The sequence below is a fragment of the Buteo buteo genome, chromosome 26 (genome assembly GCF_964188355.1).
Source record: "Buteo buteo chromosome 26, bButBut1.hap1.1, whole genome shotgun sequence".
Taxonomy (NCBI): Eukaryota; Metazoa; Chordata; class Aves; order Accipitriformes; family Accipitridae; genus Buteo; species Buteo buteo.
In genome coordinates, this window is record NC_134196.1 from 2,683,786 (window position 1) to 2,701,900 (window position 18,115).

Here is an 18,115-nt window from a genome sequence, read left to right on the forward strand (position 1 = left end):
GGGGACTATTACTTTTTCTAGGTTGAGTGAGAAATTCCTCTCAACTGAAGGCTGTTGACACACAGTGGTCCTAAATATAGTGGGAAGTACTGTCTTCTGAGAGGGAATGGAGGCAGCTCTGGTGTATGAAGCCTTATATACAGTCTGGAAGAGTTACATGAGGACACTGCTGTTTGCAGAGCAGAGGCTTGCTTCTACGATTAGAGCTGCTTTACACTCTGAAGCCATTGTAGTCATTAAAGAATAGCATCGAAATAAGATTATTTTTCCATTGATGCTTAAGTTTCCAACTTGCTGCTCCTGCCCTCTCTGTTATCCTGTGGTTCTCTATGTGGCAGGGACACAGAAAGATACAAGTGGGGAGTGGTCGCAGTAAATTTGGAACACCTTTTTGGCAGCGTTCTTGGAATTTGGACAGATGCAAGGTATTTGAACCTATCCACTGATGGTCACATTTGTGCGCAACAGAGATTTTTTTTCACTGCATCTGATAGTAGTAGTAGACCTCCAGGACAAAGTTTGTCCATCCTGTGTTTCTTATGCAAGGATGATTCTACACGATAATGCAAACTGTGTGTGTCGTTTGGAGATTACCAGTGAAAGGCATGGTGAATAGGTCTACAAGTGATAACATTAATTCATTGTGTGGTTCCTTTTTTTTCCTTCTTGCCCTCTCTAAGCATTCAGTGGCTGTTCCTCACTCTCTTCCTCATCCATCCCATGAATCCCTTTAATCCTCATCACTTGCTGTTTCCCTGCACCTCTACATTTCCTTCTCCAGTCTCTTCCTCCCCTTCCCTTGTTTTTGCTCCCAGTCTGCTGCCTTCTCTTCCTATTTCATTTTCCTTTCCTTTTTATTAATTTTTGAGCCTACTTTTTTTTTCCAGTTTTCCACATCTGTACCTGCTTTGGTTTATTCCTTCATTTTACAGGGTTTTTCCTCTGTTTGATCTCACCTCTCATTTTCTCTGCTGATTGTTTGCCTTGCACTGCTCTCTGTCTGCTTAGCCTGCGTAGTGGACTAACTTGTTAAAAGGTTTAAAGAGAAAATGGCTTCACTCTGAATGTCTCTTCATTTAATGATTGCAATGTGTTCTCTTTAATGAGGTACTTTTGTCATTATTTCAGGTCTTAAAAATCAGCTTGATTGGCCACCGGAAGCGCGTTCTGGCATCTTTGGGAGACAGGCTTCACGAAGACCCTCCTCAGAAACCACCTCGGTCAATAACCCTCAGGGTGAGTCCCCATGAAAATTTGTTTGTATTTTTCAAAAAGTCAGCAAGCATTTTGTAACATTCACATGAAATCAGTGGCTGCTTTCAGTGGGGTTCTAGATGCCTTAGGGTGACCTACTCAGTCGTGCCTCCCTGTATGGCCAGCAGATATAAATGGACGTTTTTGCAGGGTGATTTATCTGATCTGTTTCAGATGTCTACCTCAGGATGAGATTAGTGTCTTAGAAGTACCAGCTTATCTTCTTTGCTCAAGGAACTAGCTCAGGACCAGGTGTGTACAAGCTGCACAACCACATTTGCCCACAGGAATCCCAGCCCAGCCAATCGATACTGCTGATGGAGAGTTACCATTTTCCTTTCATGTTTTCAAATGCTTGCACTTACTTTTCAGAGATATGCTTTATGCTTTCTTTAAAGAGAGACTGTTGAAATTGTTGAGCTACAAATGCCATTAAGATGTTTCTGTGTATCAAAAGTTCCCTCTTGTCTTTAATTTTAATTGTGTTCCCTCTTTCAGAAACCTTGTTGCAATGTCCCTGGGGTTTTTCCGCACTTGACCAGTTTTAATCTCCTCTCGTTACAGCACCTTCACTTGGTTTCTCCTATCCAATGCCTTTGCTTCCTTGCTGTCTGTTACCCTTACCGAGTTGTGGTCTGATGATCCGTTCCTACTGTGTTCTCTCCAAGGGAGCTCATATCAACACTTTGTATTTTGATATTTTAGGTCACACTTTTTGCATTTGATTGGATCTGATTATTTTCAAGGGGCTGCATTTCTGACTGGAATAGCATTTGGGACTAAATTTCCAAATGTCAGAGAGTGTCCATGCTCCCCAGTTAAATTTCCTGGTGTAAAGAGAAATAGAGAAAGACAGAATGAGGGCTCATTTTTACATACACTTACAATTTCTGTGACCAGTCTGTTTTCACCACGCTTATTCTCAGATGCCACATATAGACATTTTAGACACACACCCCCACCCCAAATTCAACCTAACACTATGTTGAAAAAGGTCTCGCAAGGCTACAACGTCCTGATCTAAGGCACGTTGCACAAACGTGTGGGTATTTTTCTTGTATTTTATTTTTTATGTATTATGTGAATGATTCCTGATGCATGGCAGGTGTTAAAATACTCCCAGGAAAGAGGAATCATTTGAAAGTCGCACATTTTTGCTCAATACTTTCAATGCTCTGGACTGAGGAATTAGTTCCTCTTCAGCAGGTGGGAAAGTTTCCACAGCCCATGTTATTGGTTAGGACTATATATTCTCAGTCAATAGTGAAGAGAAAACTGGATGTCCTCCATCTGCAGTCAAAATGATAAAAAGTAGTCTGCTGCTCCACAGCTAGAGCTACTGATACGGGCAAGTGCTAAATGTCATTCATCACCTCGTGGTGTTGGAGTCTTCACACAGAATCCTAAAGAGGAGGACATCAGTTTGGATTAAGGTTTTCTTTCCCGTCAACTGCTACTGTGCCATTTCACATGAAATGAGGACATAGTATTTAGTCTGTAGTTTGCAATAATTTTTAGCTTGAAAATTGGTTTAAATAAACTGCCTGCTGCTACTAGCAGATTGATTTATATAGAATCAGAGAATGGTTTGGGTTGGAAGGGACCTTAAAGATCATCTAGTTCCAAGCGCCCTGCCATGGACAGGGACACCTTCCACTAGACCAGGTTGCTCTGGATCAGTAGAGAAGATAGTTTGTTGTTTAAAGAGTCTACTTTTAAGGTCCTGAGGTCAGCCTAAGCATGGCTAACACTCGATCTTTTTCTACTCTTTTTGTATTAGCTTTTAAAATATTTCAAAGGAAAGAATGGTTAAATATTGAGGAAAAGCAGCAAACATTAAAAGTATCCACAAAATACGTTATTCCCACAATAACTGTGTACTAAGGAAAAGTTATTTTGATTTCAAACTCAAAAGTTAGAAAATGCTGGATCTCGGGCTACCTATGCAATCTTGCATTCCTTCCTTGAGTGCATTATAATCTTTGATTACAGGACCAGTTTCCATGTTATTCATGGAACCCCATCCTTACCTGCTCAGCACTGGAGGCTGGAATTTGAACTGAAGGAATAAAAATTTAGGCTGAAAATTTGGATTTTAACACAAGAATTAATTCACTAGAGAGAATTCCTGGGTTTAGGAACGGGTTAGACAAACACCTGCAGGGCATGGGGTGCACCTAGGCAGCCTGGGGAAGATCTCGTAAGCTCCCTTCCAGCCCCGACCTGTGTGGTTCCAGCTTTATGTGACCGGCAGGACTGAGAAGTGGGGATGAAGCAGATTTTAATAGTGAAATATATGATCAGGCGTCCCTGCAGGGCATGTATCCATGCATTCACAACAAGGTGGAAACATGATAGGAATATCTGGTGACTAAGAGTAGCACGGTACTGAGGACATGACAGCACCTGCACAGGCATCCGTGCTTGGTCTGCAGATCTCTTATGGAGATGAGAAAGTGGGTATGGAGTGAGGAAGAGGAATGAAGGAAGAATGGGAGAGAGACTTGTGATTAGAGGAATAGCTGTAGCTATGAAAATACAGATTTACACCTGCTTTTGCCACAAAGCCCTGGGATAATGCTTGGTAAGTTATTTAGGTAATTGCCTCATAAACAGTCACTAATTGTATGTTACTGGCATTCTGCATATTTGACTGGAGTCTGGAGTCTGATTTATACAAGTGCTGAGCACACAGTGCTGCAAATTAGATCAATAGAAGTGGAGTTTTGAATACAAGCACTTGGAAAATCAGGCAATAGATATTGTAATTGGACATCCAAAGTGACTGATATTTTTTTAACCTTTGTCTGTGTGTCTCAGGTCCCCCACACTAAAGTGGTGATTATAAAATGCCAGAAGTCACAGGGTGTTGTGAAAATAAATTGATTGACATTTGTAAAGCACTTAGGAGCATCATGAAAATGACAATATTAGTCATCCTATCTTCAGAGCAGGAATTGAATAGAGTTTAGGGAAGGGGTTTGGGGCCATGAAACGAGGTGAGAATAAAATACTGACTACACGATAACTAATGATAACACAGTGCTGAGTATATGACAACATGCTGCACAGTAGAGGATCCATCTGTGCTGTGAAGGACGACTTTGAGAAAATAGCATAAAATCATACAATTACATACTGTTCCATAATGCAGTAGCACCGTAATTCTTTTATTCGTTGACTTTGTAATTCTTGCCTGTATTGCCTTGCCAGCAATCTTCCAGTAATAGATCTTTGAGTGAATTTCCTCTTTATATGCAGTTTGATAAAATATGAAGAGCTCGATGAGTGCTGGAATCTGTATGTCCATTGCACGGTCATCTGTCGCTTTGATGCGCTGATGGCCTTATCAGTCTGCTAACAATGGGTGAACTGGGATTCGGATCAGAGAGAGGTTGCTGGAGGGGCAGGTACCGGTAATTAGAAAGGATCTCGTTTGGTGCCTCTCTAGTCAGGTTATTTTCAAGGCAGAGGCACCTGCAGCATCTAGTCAGAATTGGGCCCGTGGAAGAATCGGAGGGAGGCTTTAGACATTATGCCTCACCAAACCTTCTGAGTGTGTGCAGATTACAGCTTTTCAGAAGCTTTTAACTGGGCCAAATGTAGGTGGATTTTTGTGAAGGAGGGAAAAAGACTATTCCTAAGAGGAAAACACTCCTTTCTTTGCCCTGGGAAATGTCAAGTGCTTGTCTCAGATCATAGGAAAGCTAGAGAACTAAAAACCAAAAAAAACCCCCAGTTAATTAAAAGTTGCTAAACAGCTGTGTATCCCTGGTTTTAGTCAACCAACCTGGAAAATATTAATCCGTTATTGTGATTGCAAGGAATAAAGTCACGTAGACTCCTACGTTTCAAGTACTAGCATCAGATGTTGCTAACGTTTGAACACATACAGAGAATTGCAACTTTCCTTTCCATTTGGAAGAGATTACAGCTCTCTGATTTCTTACACCAGACCTTGTTTCTTAACAGCATGGAGTAAAGTACCTTGATGCTTTTCAGCATTAGGTTCGCTTCAATGTAATCATGCATGAAATATCCACTTTAATTCTTTCTTTAAATAAAAAGGCAGGGGTTTTTACCCTCCATGTACACTGGAGCAGGTCTTTGCTTCCTCTAATATCTTCAGGTCCCTTTTTCTTGTTCAGCATTGAAATAGAGTATTACAGCAATAGGTAATTTAGACAAGGTCAGCACTGTGCAACCACACTCCCGGGTTTGTTCTGCCTCCAAAGAACTTACTGTCAGAGAAATCTCTAGTGTCAGATAAATTGAGCCCAGTAAGCTACATCATGAGAGAGGAACACGTTTCTCTACCCACTTGCTGTGACAGTGGTTTGCAGCCCACACTGGGGCGGTACGGCTGGCCAGTATGCTGTAGCTCTGCTCCTGCTGATTGCCATCGCCAAGAGAGTGTCGGATGGTGGAGCTGGGCACCAGTGTTTGCAACTGGTGTTTGAACAAGTGATGTGATGTGCATGAGAATAGGTGTTTCCAAACATACATACGGTGGCTGGCTGTGAGCGGTGTGGTGGCAGATCCCGGTAAAATGTATGATCAGGAGGACTTGTTTAGATGCTTATTAGATAGAGTTCATGTGTCAATTCGCTGTGGTATTTGCACACTGACTGATACAAGGTCACAGTTCAGCACAGATTACAAGAAAAGCCTGATAAAATATTTGTACTCTGATGCTTTCGTGCAGTCTAGGAATTGCTGTTTAGCTTGTTTCTGATATCCAGTACTTCAAGTTAAACGGATGTTCTGCAAGACCTATAAAAACTGCAAACAAAGTGTCTATATTTTGTAAACGTTCGTGCATTCCTTTTTTCCAGCAAGAGATGTTGCTAGAGTTCAAATCACTTTCAAATCACTTTCACAGCACAGAGTGGCTGCTCAGAAGCGGTGAGAATGTATTTCATCTTACAAATAGCTAGCCCTAAATCATGGCTTTATTTGGGCCTTGACAAGAAGTAACTCACTGTTTTATCTCTCTAGCAGTCCTAGAAGGGAGCATATATTACACAAGGAGGTTTCGGAGAGGGAATTTGCTACTAGTTCATGTAAATAGTGAATTATTTTTCCTTCCACATGGGCTCTGCGCCTTAGGTAGCGAATCTCAAAAGTTCATCTACAGCAACCTCTACTTCAGGAATTGTTCCTTAATTTTTTTAGTATGAATAATTCAAATACACTTTTAAATGTGTGGTTTGAAGTCAGCAATACGCTGTTCTTGTTACGCTGCATTTTTCTCCTCTCTGTCCAGGAACCCAGCGGTAACCACACTCCTCCTCAGTTGTCTCCATCACTTAGCCAAAGCACTTTTACTACTGGTGGCTCCCTGGACGTTCCCCACATTATCATGCAGGGCGATGCGAGGAGAAGAAGAAATGAAAACTATTTTGATGACATTCCCCGGTCAAAGCTGGAGAGGCAGATGGCACAGGTAGGGTTAAAACGATGCCATTAAAAGGCTGTTCCTTGCTGCAATTTGTTACAGAACTAATCCTAACCATAGCTGTGGGTCATATATGAAGGCTGAATTGTAAACTACAAAGATTGACAGTTTTTCCAAGCTCTATGTTCCAGTTCTCTCTATTTCAACTAGTGTAAGTTGGTGTGCAGTTTCTCCTGAGAGGTAGAGTTTTGGGAGTGTTTAGGTGCCTGGAGGCTGAGATGAAGGTGCCTCCTGCGCACCAGAGTATGCAGTCTCCCAACGGCACTGACTCTGACTCTCATTGCTGTAAGAAGGTTCAGATTCCTCAATTTCTGAGCAATATAGATAAAAATAAGCTGACATCAGTTCACTGCCAGCAGCTCAGAGGACTTGGGGGCTGGTGATTGCTGCATTTATTAATGGAGAGGGTCAGCATTCTGCTAAATTCTGTGATCTGGGGATATATCTTGAGTGTTTAAAAAAAAAAAAAGATTGAACTGCACAACAACTCATTTGAGCATCGCAACAGTGCTAGACTCAACTGGATGTTAAATCAAATTGTTCATGAAAGAAAGCCTAAAGTAGCCTCCCTCTCTAAATGTTTTCACCTAACCACAGTAAAAGTACTGATAATTTTAAATCAAGCATACGTTGACCAGAGTGATGTCTTGTACCATTCTAAAGGGCAGTAAAGTTAAGCTTGGGTAGCCTGTTGGCAAAAATGCTTTAGGATGAACTCAGGTGGTTTTTGGTGGTATGTACAATGAAAGACAGCCAGGTCTTTGCAACACATGTTGGAAATAGGGCTTTGATTTGCTGTCAGAAGCAGATGGGCAGCCAGTGCGGTTCCTGGAGCGACTCACCCCACGAAGGAGCAGGTTGCTGCATGCTGCTCTGCGTGAGGCTTCCCAGCCGTTCTCTGCCTGCCACAGCCCAAAGTAGAGCCTCTATCCAAAATTCAGCCTCAAAATGGAAACAGCTATGCAAATAACTGTGTTATGGTTAACATAATGAACAAAAGGCTGCAATCTCTCAGCTAATTGCATGAACAAGAAGTAATTAAGTAAACAAGCAAAACAAGGTGCTGCCGTTACCTGGTCACACAGAAACAAATTGAATTCCATTTGTTCAGAGGACATTTCTGCAGAAGTGAAATTGCATTTAGTTGGGTGGGGCTGTTTCCTTGCCTTTTTTTATTCTCCTGATTCTCTGCTGTATAATGTTATTGTACAGAATTAAGGGCAAAGTTGCCTAGTGAATGAGCTTGTTTTCAAACCAAAGTGCTGGGCTTTTGTGGCAAGAACAAGATTGAGCTGAAGTCCAGCAAGGAAAAGCCCAGTCCTGAACATGAAAATATTTCTTTGAGGGTCGTGAAATTTAGGTGTTTGAGCATGAAATACACACTTGCTCATGGCTGAGTAGGCTGCTTCATCTACTTAGTTCAGTTTATCACTTGGTTCACAAATCCCTATTCTCACTTCCTCTTTTAGTCACTAACATTGAAGAAAAAAAAAAAACCAAAACCAACACAACCCCAAAAAGCATACTAGCTGTCTCCTTTTCACTCTTTTCTTTTCCTGTTTGAAGTTCTGGTATTCCCAAGAGGTATGACACACTCTCATATATGGCACCTGGAGATTTTCTTTGGGCTGTTAAAAATGGCTTTTCCAGAAGGACTGTGGTGTGTTGCATATCCAAAGAGAAAACTGAGCAGTACTTACTTACACCACTCCAAACCACTTTAAAACCAATAAAGTGCTGGGATTTTTTTTTTTTTTTTTTTTTTTTTTTGTGGGAGTGTGTACCCACTGAATGAATGACTTTAGTGCCTTCTCTCTAACTTTAACTGTGGAATATAGCAGTCATCCTTTGGGACTCCAAAGAGGAAAATGGATTCAGATGAAATCCATAAAACAGTGTTTTGTGTTAGTCCCTGAACTCCAATCTGTTTGGAGTCTTTCTCAGCTGTGCCCCCAAATTCTGTGCTCCTAATGTATGTAAAATTCCCTTTGACTTTAATGGGAAAGTCAATGACTCCCTCTGGTGATCATTCTCACTAAATTGGACTCACCCCATTAAGAGGCTAATCAGGGATTTCTTCAACCAGTCTAGCCCAAAAATAGATTTTTAAATTTATTTTTTGCAATATGGTCTTTGCTAAAATGAACTATATTTCCTTCAATCTTTTCCCCCAAAGCCCCTTTGAAATTAAAGGTAAAATAATTGTTTCTGGAAGATAAAGGAGGTCTAACTGATTCTTAACATGAGCCTTCTGCTCCGTGGTTGTTTGGTTTTTTTTACCTAGCAGCTTCCTCCTTGCAGTTTGCAGGTTCCTTTGGCTTATCTCAGATCAACAACAACTTCTGAGCTGATACCAGTCCAGCTTTCCAGCTAGAATACTTCTCGAAAGCAGAATGATCTAGAGGGATTACTGGAATTGCTTTGAGGATATTCTTTGTTTTAACCCTTTCTTTGCTAGGCTGCTTGCATGCCGCTCTATGAATCTGCATGTTTACTGGATGCTATAGTAGACAGATGTGCATAAAGACATCTTTGAAGCTGTGATTTTTTAAAATGGTTTTAGGTATGTTCTTGACGAGGAGATTAAAAGGTATTTTTTTTTATAGCCTTGAAGAGAGAGGCCAGCACAGTATTGAGAGCTTATTCGTGGTATTGCTTTCATGAACTTGATTTTATTTCAGAAATGTTAGGATCTAAGACTATTTTTAGTCTCAATTTAAAATCTAAAATCTGAAGATATTTTGAGAAAATGGTGAGCTCTGATGTTTTCATCTTTACTATGGCCTGTCTTTTCACTGAACTTTTACATGGGAGTCATCAAGCATGTTGATCTTTGCATCAGATATCAACCAGTGTTTGTTAAAAGTGAGCACATCAGCTTAAATTTGTTTGCCTTTGATCTGCTAAATGGGTTTAAACAGTTCTCTAAACCATAATCAAACCTGCTTGTAAGTAATACAACGCTTTGTTTCCTGGAGAAAGCACTGATTTAAATTTACTTAATGTGGGTGGTTTTGTCTCAAGGCCAGCATGTACCTTCATTCACAGTTCCCTAGCAGACTGTTTGTGACCTGAGAGGGGAAAATCCTGATATAAACAATGAGTCTAACCAATTTGGATTCCCCACTGGAATAGGTTTGGTCATCCAACTCTCCAGTTGTTTGTCCAACTTTGAAAGTCTTTGACGTCTGGTTGGATAAATCACAACTGCCAAAAAGGTAATACAGAAGGTTTCGAGATAGTTTGTTTTCCAATTAAAAAGGAAAAAAAAAAATCCAGAAAGGGCTGAGTAGTCTGAATCATCTTTGTGGATGTTGAATTCTGAGCCTACAAACTGTATATTAATATGACCAAATTAATGTAGTTTAAAATAGCTGAAGCTGTTCTTAAGATTGCCTAAACCTTTAAAATAGAATTGAAATCATACAAGCAAAGCCTAAGGACTTTGGAACCAAAATCAATAGGAGGAGTCCTGTTGGAGGGATTGGGCTCTTCATTCATCCTTGAAATCATGGGGCAGGGTTGCAAATATATATTTGCAGGGAAGAGCTTTGGAGGTTAGAAGGATGCATAGCTAAGTTCATTAAAATACACCAGTTAAAATGTCAGGTCTTTAGGATTTGCAATTCTCCAGGCAGCAGAGAAGCTTTAGGTACTATCTGCAAGCATATCCCAGGCTGCCAGCCCCGAGGCTGTTGCTATTTATTGCTCCAGCCGATGACATACTGTGTTTTTAGCCACCGTGGTCCGTAAGACCTGTCGCCGCGGTGGTCAGCGTGCTGCATTCTGCCCCGAACCGAAAAGCATCCACGCCGTTCCTTGCAGAAGCCCAGCTGGGTCAGGCATCGTGCTGCACCCTGAGATGGGAGAGGTCTCTCCTTTCGGGAGGCGGTGCGTGGATGCCTCTTCAGGGCTCCGGGGAAAGCTCCGGGCTGTGTCTGCCTCTGGGAGAAAAAACTGGTCGTGAGTCAGAGTAAGCTTGCTGGTAGGATAAAGCTAGTTGTGGCCCGTATGGGGGGCACTCCAGTGGGCTGTGATGGAAGGAAGAGAATCCTTTAAGATCTCAGAGGGTTGGAAAAATTATTCACAAAGGCTGGCAGGAGAGGTTCTTTCCCAGAGATACTGAACCCAGACTTAATTTGGAAAGCCTTTTGGTGTTCTTTGGTCCCATGGTCTGAGGGCTCTTACTATTTTCTTTTATTATTTTTTTTTTTTTCTAAAATGCAAGTTAAATGTAAGGTCATTGTAATGACTGGGTAGTAGGTTTGAAGTAAAGCTACCCTGATTGTTGGGATTCTGCCTTATAATGTTATTTTGCGAGATATAATAATTCATTGCAGGATTAGGATTGATGTGCAGGAGACGGTCATTTAAATGGAGTTAGTACCAGAGATCCTTTATCTACAACAGGGGAAAAGTGTAATAAAAACAAGAGACAGAATCGTGAAGGCAGGTTTATATGAATATTGTGAAATAATTTTGCTGCTTTCTGAAATAATACCTTCAACTCAATAATACCTTCCAAATACTTCACAGATACTAATGCGTTCATATTTCCAGTGCAGTGTGGGGCTATGTGGTTTAAAATCATGTTTTTCTGTTGTACAGCTAAGAAAACTGGGGTACAGGGGTGTTGCAGGTTGGCTAAGATGACACTGAAAATTTGAAGGAGCCAAAAATAAAACTCTTGCCTCATAAGACCTTCAGTTTTTTTAACTTTTAACCACAGTATGACTTTTTTTATTTGCTTGTTTCCTGTTTGTTTTCCTGTCTCCTTCTCTGCTTTGGAAGGATTTAAAGATTACGGTGAATGAAGGAAAATATGCCCGGGAGAATACTGGTGTGTAAAATGAGATAATCTAAGAAGCAATGAAGAATGGGTTTTATCAATGGTTGAAATTGCTGGTGAAATAGCAGAATTCTTTACTAGTAGATTTAAGAAGCAATAAATACAGAAATACGGTTGTCTAGATTATTTCATTCTGTTGTTATTTCTAAGGTTTCTTCCATTTTTTATAAGCATAAAATAGTATATGTTGTGGGGATGAACAGACAGCCATTTTAAAGACAAGTATGTAAAACCCAAACAAAATGCTCTAAGGTTCATATTTTTAGGTGCTTTTTATTTTTAATATGGAAGGATGACTGAACTATGAAGACCTTCAATTTAACATCAGAAGAAAAATGCTTAACTGAATCTATTTTTATTGCCTGGTATAGGTGTTACTGACAGTTGCCTTTTTAATTCAGACAGATATGAATGCCATAGAGGGCTCTATCTTGAACTGTAAATTTCAGCAAAGTTTCATCTGTAAATCCCTTGACTATTGTGTATTTAATGGAAAAGTAAACTGTTAAAGACATTGTGAAAAATCTAAGTAATTTCTGCCTGAATAGAAAGATACAATTTTTTCAAGAATGTTACAGAAGCTAGCATTTTAGAAATAAAGTCGTGGGATGTGGATCATACCTACATGCTGCTTCAGCATATGGAATTAAGGAAGCCGCTTCTATATTTGGTATTAATGATCCAAACTAAAGCCATAAATACTACACCAAGAAGGGGACAGATGTTCTTTCAAGATGGGGACAGATGTTCTTTATTAATTTACTGTTTTTCACACTCAGTCTTGTGAGCTAGAAGCTCAACCTTGGAAAGACTGTATGAAAAATGGAGGAGGATTGTATGAAAAATGGAGAAGACGAGGTAGTTTCTACTGTCAAATAAACTATTGTTACTGAAAACTTGAATATTTCAGAGTCAGAGCTGCATTTTAATATCTAACACTTACATTTTTGAGCTGCTGGAAAAAAGTTGTACTTAGAGTTTGGGGTGCTCTTCTGAAAGCGCCTGCTTTTTTTTGTTGTTGGTTTGTTGTTGTTTTTCACTAAAATGTAGATACCGTTACCTAATGTTCAGGGACCACAGCCTCATAATCTTTATTGGTGGTATTTGTCCAGAAGCTTGTGTCCTCCGTGCGAGGCTAAAAGGCTCCGGCAGCACCAGCAGAAGGGCTGTTGTCCGTCGGAAGAGGCTTGCCTGCTCAGCCCTGATGGCGGGGCCGGAGTGGTGGCTGTAAAGCTGGACCTTCCAGGAGCCAGGCAGGGCAGGGGTAGCCTTGGGAAATCCTTAGGAAGACCCTCAGTGGGTCCTTCCCAGAAGGAATCCAAATCCTGGGTTGCTGGATGGAAGTCAAATGAAAACTGCCTGCCTATCAAAGAAGATCGCCGTCGCGTGACGGAGGGTGCCAGCCGGTTGAGAGGGAGGCGCGGCTGCGTTATTAGTCTTTTCAGGAAAAAACGTGCAAGGTGTATGGCCCTGCGTGAAGCCGGAGGTGGAGGTGTGCGAGACCTACAGCACCGACCCTGGCGCGGGAGGAGGGTTTGCTTCTCGCCCTGCCGCGGGGCTGGAGGGGACAGTCTGTGGTGCTGGGCCGGTTGTCTCCCTTCGCAGGGTGTGCAGGCTGTTGCACGCACCTTCTTGTGAAACCTCGCTGCGGGCACTGACCCGGAGTGTGTGCTCACACCTCTCACCCGCTGCCTGCCTGCAAGAACGCCGTTCTAAAACGGCTGGTGATTTTCCAGAAATCTTCATGTGAAGTGTTTTCAGGAGAAGCAAAAGAAATACAGCAATGCAAAACATATAGACTTATTCCAACAAGAAGTGTTATTGCTAGTTTCTGCTTCTCTAAAAGAAATACTGATTTCAGATTTCACTCTCCGTCTCTGAAGATCTCGTTTTCGAAGGAGGATCTGTGATTATTCCTGCCGGTAAGACAGGCTCTCCCCAGAGCTTTGGGAACATTCAGGGAAGCAGCATCTACTGAGACAGCACAACTGCTCTCCCACGGCCCTGAGCGACGATTACAAAAGGGGCCAGACAGCCCCATTCATCCAATTTTCATTTGTTTCTTTCAGCTGTTGCACCTTTAAAGATTGTTCGCCATGCCAAGAGTGATCTTTCTGGGATGTGATCCAAAATTCTCCTCATTTCTGGAGCTAGACTGAATTATAGTTAGCGAGTCACTGCTAGAATAACGCGCATCAGAGGGAGCGGGGTTTGACGCTGTTTCTCTCCTTCCCCCGGCGCCTCGCTGGGGCTGCAGTGCCAGGAGACGAGAGCCATATCCCGAGGCTCAGCCCTGCAGCGAGGCCCAGAGGAGCCAAGAGAACGTTCCTCCCCATGAGGAGAGGCAAGCAGGGGCACAGGTTGTTCACAGAGGCTGTCCGGTCTCTGTCCTTGGAGATTTTCAAGACCTGACTGGATGAAGCCCTGAGCAACCTGGTCCCATCTCACAGCTGCTCCTGCTTTGAGCTGGGGTTGGAATGGAAATCTTCCTGAGCTCCCTTGCAGCCTGAATTATCCTGTAATTTATTTGCTTATTCTTCTGCAAGACTGATGTATTTAATTTGAGTACACTAAAACTTCCAGATCTTTTTTGTGTCCTCTCCCCACCTGCCTGTTAAATCGCTCTGCTAATTTATTTGCTATTTTATTTGTGTATTTAATCTTACGTTCCCAAGGAATACTCTTATTTTACTGAATTTCATCGGACTGATTTCTGTATTTCATCAAATCCGTTTTCAGTTCTTACCCCATTCTGGGAAGTCCCTTACTTCTGGATCCTCCCCAGAGAGCCTGAGCGCTCCTCCAAGCCACGGCATGGAGCAGATCATTGCAGATTGCCTCGGCATCTTCCAGTCCAGTTGTGCTTAAATACCAATAATTATTCTCTAAAAGAGCATTTCAACTTCTTGTGCGACCTCTGCATTTTGACTCAGGCTAGTTTGTGTATGGGGCATGTGTCCTGTATGTTGCCACATCAGGAGTCACGCAGTCAGTGTCCGAGTCCTGCTGTGCTGCTTCTCCCTGCTGCTGGTTCAGTCAGCCAGTTTTCCAACAGAGGAAGGAAATTTGATCTGAGATGATTGATACCAAACAACCTCATTATAAACATCTTGACTTTTTCTTGGCCCATAGAAGCTGTCTCAGGTAACCCATGGCAGGCAATATTATGCTTTTTCTTTGTTATTCTCAGTAATATAGATATAGATAGATGCACATACGTGCATATATTCCTAAGCTGAGCCTCACCTCCCTCCGTCCCTCTCACACCGTTAACCAGCCACCTGTACCCCGGGTAGCAGACGGCAGGAGCCGTGCAGAGCCGGCCGGTCCCTTTCCCCATTCCTTCGCCCCTCCTGCCCGTCAGAGGTGTGTCCCACGGTGACTGGGCAGGGAAATCTTTTATACATGCGACATCTATAGGTATCACAAAAATAGTATTGTGATAGCAGAGTCTTGTCGCAATATTACTTATAAGCATTTATCTTTTGGGAAGAATAAGATAAGCACATGTTTGATACTAATCAGGCAATAGCTGATGCTATTTTGTTGCTGCTCTTTAGCCTATTACTTAAGAAAATGTTCTTTGTTAAACTCTTTTTCACAGAACCTCTGTGTCAGTGGTGTTAAGTGCCCAAGTGTATTTGTGTTTATTATGGTGGAGGTGCATGCACAGATTCAATTCCTTTCCTTCTTTTTGAGGCCATATGTATTGGGAGCTGAAAATTACAAGTGTTTGAAGCCTAATCCCGATTCTCCCGCATACTGCCTATTTTCTGGCCTCAGATACTCACTTAACCTTTTTCCTTTCCTTGGTTCCTTCCTCTCCAGTGCAAGCATATGCAACTTTAAGTACTTCTCCTGGGGATTTCATAATTCATTAAAAAATTTCAGCACTTTGAAGACATAAAATATGTAGATAGTAAATGCTAAATATTTTTACAGTGGTGCAAGGAAAAGGTTGGTTTCTGAATTTGAATTCATTACCTTCTGTGAAATTAATGTTCCTTCTGTACTGCATTTCAGTACCTTAGTCATTCAAACATTAATGAGTGCAGAACTGAGTAATGAGTTTTGCACTGCTGCCCTTCTGCCTGGGCATTCATACAGTCATGGGAAATTCTTGGTCTCTGCTGGTCCGCTTGATGTATTACTGATTTAATAAATTCAGTCACCTGTATTTAAAGATGATTTAGCTTAAGCCTAGGTCCCCCAAACCTTTAATTCTGGAGGTAGGTCTGTGTGATGGGGTCAGTTCACTTGAACGGTCCTTGGAGCAGAGACCTGGACCCAGAACTTGTTTCTTGCAGGTGAGCACTCCAGACATCTGCTTTTATGCCCTCTTCTTTCTCGAAAGAATTAGAAATAATAATAAGGGCTTCCTTTGTTTATAGAAAGGGTTGCAGACAGCCTATCTTCTGCTGCTTTAACCTGTGAAAGAGGAAGGTGAAATACATAGGTGTGTCAGAAGGGCATCACATTGAGAGCTTCTAACTCCTGGGGGGAGGGTGCTAACCCCCATGTTTGTGTTTGGGAGGAGATGAGCTGGGGAGGGAGGGGCAGGGTGGGTACCATCAGCATGGATGAGAAAGGATTGATTTCCTGCCCTTTTTTTAAATGGAGCAACTTAAAGCTTGCATACACGCTTACTGCAGTGTCGCGATTGTCGTGATACGTGTTCCTGAGTTAGCGCCAAAGCAGCTGATAGATGTATCTGCTGTATTTCTGCGTTTACACGCTGCAGCACGGTAGGGCCGCTATCGCAGCATCGCTGTGTCAGTGCAGCAGCTCTGCCGGCATTGCCCCGCGTGCCTCTGCTGCGTGGGGACAGGCACCGGCTCCTGGCTGATCCGGCCGAGGCACCGCACCACTCCCTAAGGGCAAGTCCTCGGGAAGGGCAGGATTTAAGGATGCACCTTTGTCTCCAGAATAGCAAGATGGTGAGAACCGGCTGTACGACATGATGGCATCACGGCAACCCTGTGCCAGCGCTGCGAGTGCCAGGGAGAAATAAGATGCCTGCTAGCATACGGTACCATGCTGCTTTACCTTCCTCCTTTCAGGACCTCAGTGTGCGTGTGTCCAAATAGCCCTGCAGTATGTTTTCTTGATTACCAGATGCTTGGGGATGCTGCACCTGGCACGGAAATGCCTTCTCTTTTACTCTTCTCTTGCGAAGCAGAGGCACAACCTCCTGCCATGGATTCCCATTCAGGAATACCTCCAGGCAAAAAAAACGTAGGCATCATGGTGATGGGCATGGCTGGAGCATCCAGAAGTCAGTTTGCTTGACACATGGAAAAAAAGGTCATTAGTGCCAACCAGTGAAATGTCCTAATTCTAATGTCCAGCAGAAGTAGCTGGAGTAGTGTTTGCTACTGGCCTTGCACTGAGAGTGTGTGTCCATCACACGGAGGAGGACAGTTCTGTAGCAGGTTGCAGAGGATGAGGTAGAAGATGGTGAACCAAAGTTGAAGTTTTTATTGGCTAATGCTATCAAAATGTAGAGCCCTGCACATCACGAAGGAGAAGCAAATATCTTGGAAAACAAGATGAGGGAGAAGAAATTAACCAGATACAGGGAAGTTTAAGAATTACTGAAGCTGGGGGAAGGGATGTGTGCGCATGCATTTCAAATCATGAAGGAAATAAGAGACAATTAACAACATTAGGCAGCCAGCAGCCTGTCTGGCAGTGCTCGATAGTCAGTCCAGAGGATGCCAGCCTGCCCTGACAGTAACCAGAAGCGATAACCTAGTCTGTCACCTGCCAGGCAGCCAGGTTTCAGGCTACAAAAGGTAAGAGCAAGAGCCATATTTCTAAGAAGATTTGCACTACTTTGGATTGTTTTGAGCATTGGTGCTGCTGCTGACGAGAACCAGCAATGCACATTCCTGCTGTTCTTAAAATACTGATACATTAATTGCTATCTATTCTGGATGCTGCAGTTGCATTTTTGATGTGTGTTTATTGCCTTTTGTTGCTGCCTGCCGAAGATACTGTGGGCAGATCCTGCGTCTGATGCTTTGTTTTAGTTGCCTGGCTACTGTAAAATGTTATCTTAGCTTTTGCTGAGGTGTCACAGATGCTTTCTTGATGAGTGTCCAAACAAGGAAATATGTAAAAGATGCTGGTGAATGCTATGCTTGCCTGGTTCTGTTGCTTTTGCTAGAGATGCTACAGTATGCTTACTTTGCTTTGCTACTACAGACTATCTGTACAATAACATAGAAGGTAGACTGAATCCTTTCCTTGAGACAGCAGGGTCATGGTCAATACCAAAGGTAATATTATCTGTATCTTTGTGTGCAAAGGAACTGTTGTTGGAAGGCGATGGTGGGCAACTGCTTCACTTAATTGCAATGCATTCTTTCCTGGTAATTGTTACAAAGAAAATGTATTTTTCCTGTTGGCTGTGTTGCCAGATTTTTTCCCTTCCTCTCTCCCTGTGGAAGTCTCCAACAGAGAGAGAGATTCAAATCTCAGAACTTAATTGGGATGTTGACTTCAAACTTCTTCCCTGCCAAAAACTGAAAGTAACCAATATTTCTTGTGCT

The 18,115-nt window shown here is 42.3% G+C and overlaps 1 protein-coding gene across 4 annotated transcripts in view; it reads left to right on the forward strand.

The window, feature by feature from the left end:
- Positions 1-18,115, forward strand: part of ANKS1B (ankyrin repeat and sterile alpha motif domain containing 1B) — a 422,725-nt gene that overhangs the window by 370,084 nt on the left and 34,526 nt on the right. For all 4 annotated transcript variants that reach the window (XM_075058028.1, XM_075058030.1, XM_075058031.1 and 1 more), the window contains 2 exons: positions 1,129-1,236; positions 6,521-6,700. In XM_075058028.1, the coding sequence (XP_074914129.1) occupies positions 1,129-1,236; positions 6,521-6,700 (288 nt within the window). The remainder of the gene's footprint in view (positions 1-1,128; positions 1,237-6,520; positions 6,701-18,115) is intronic.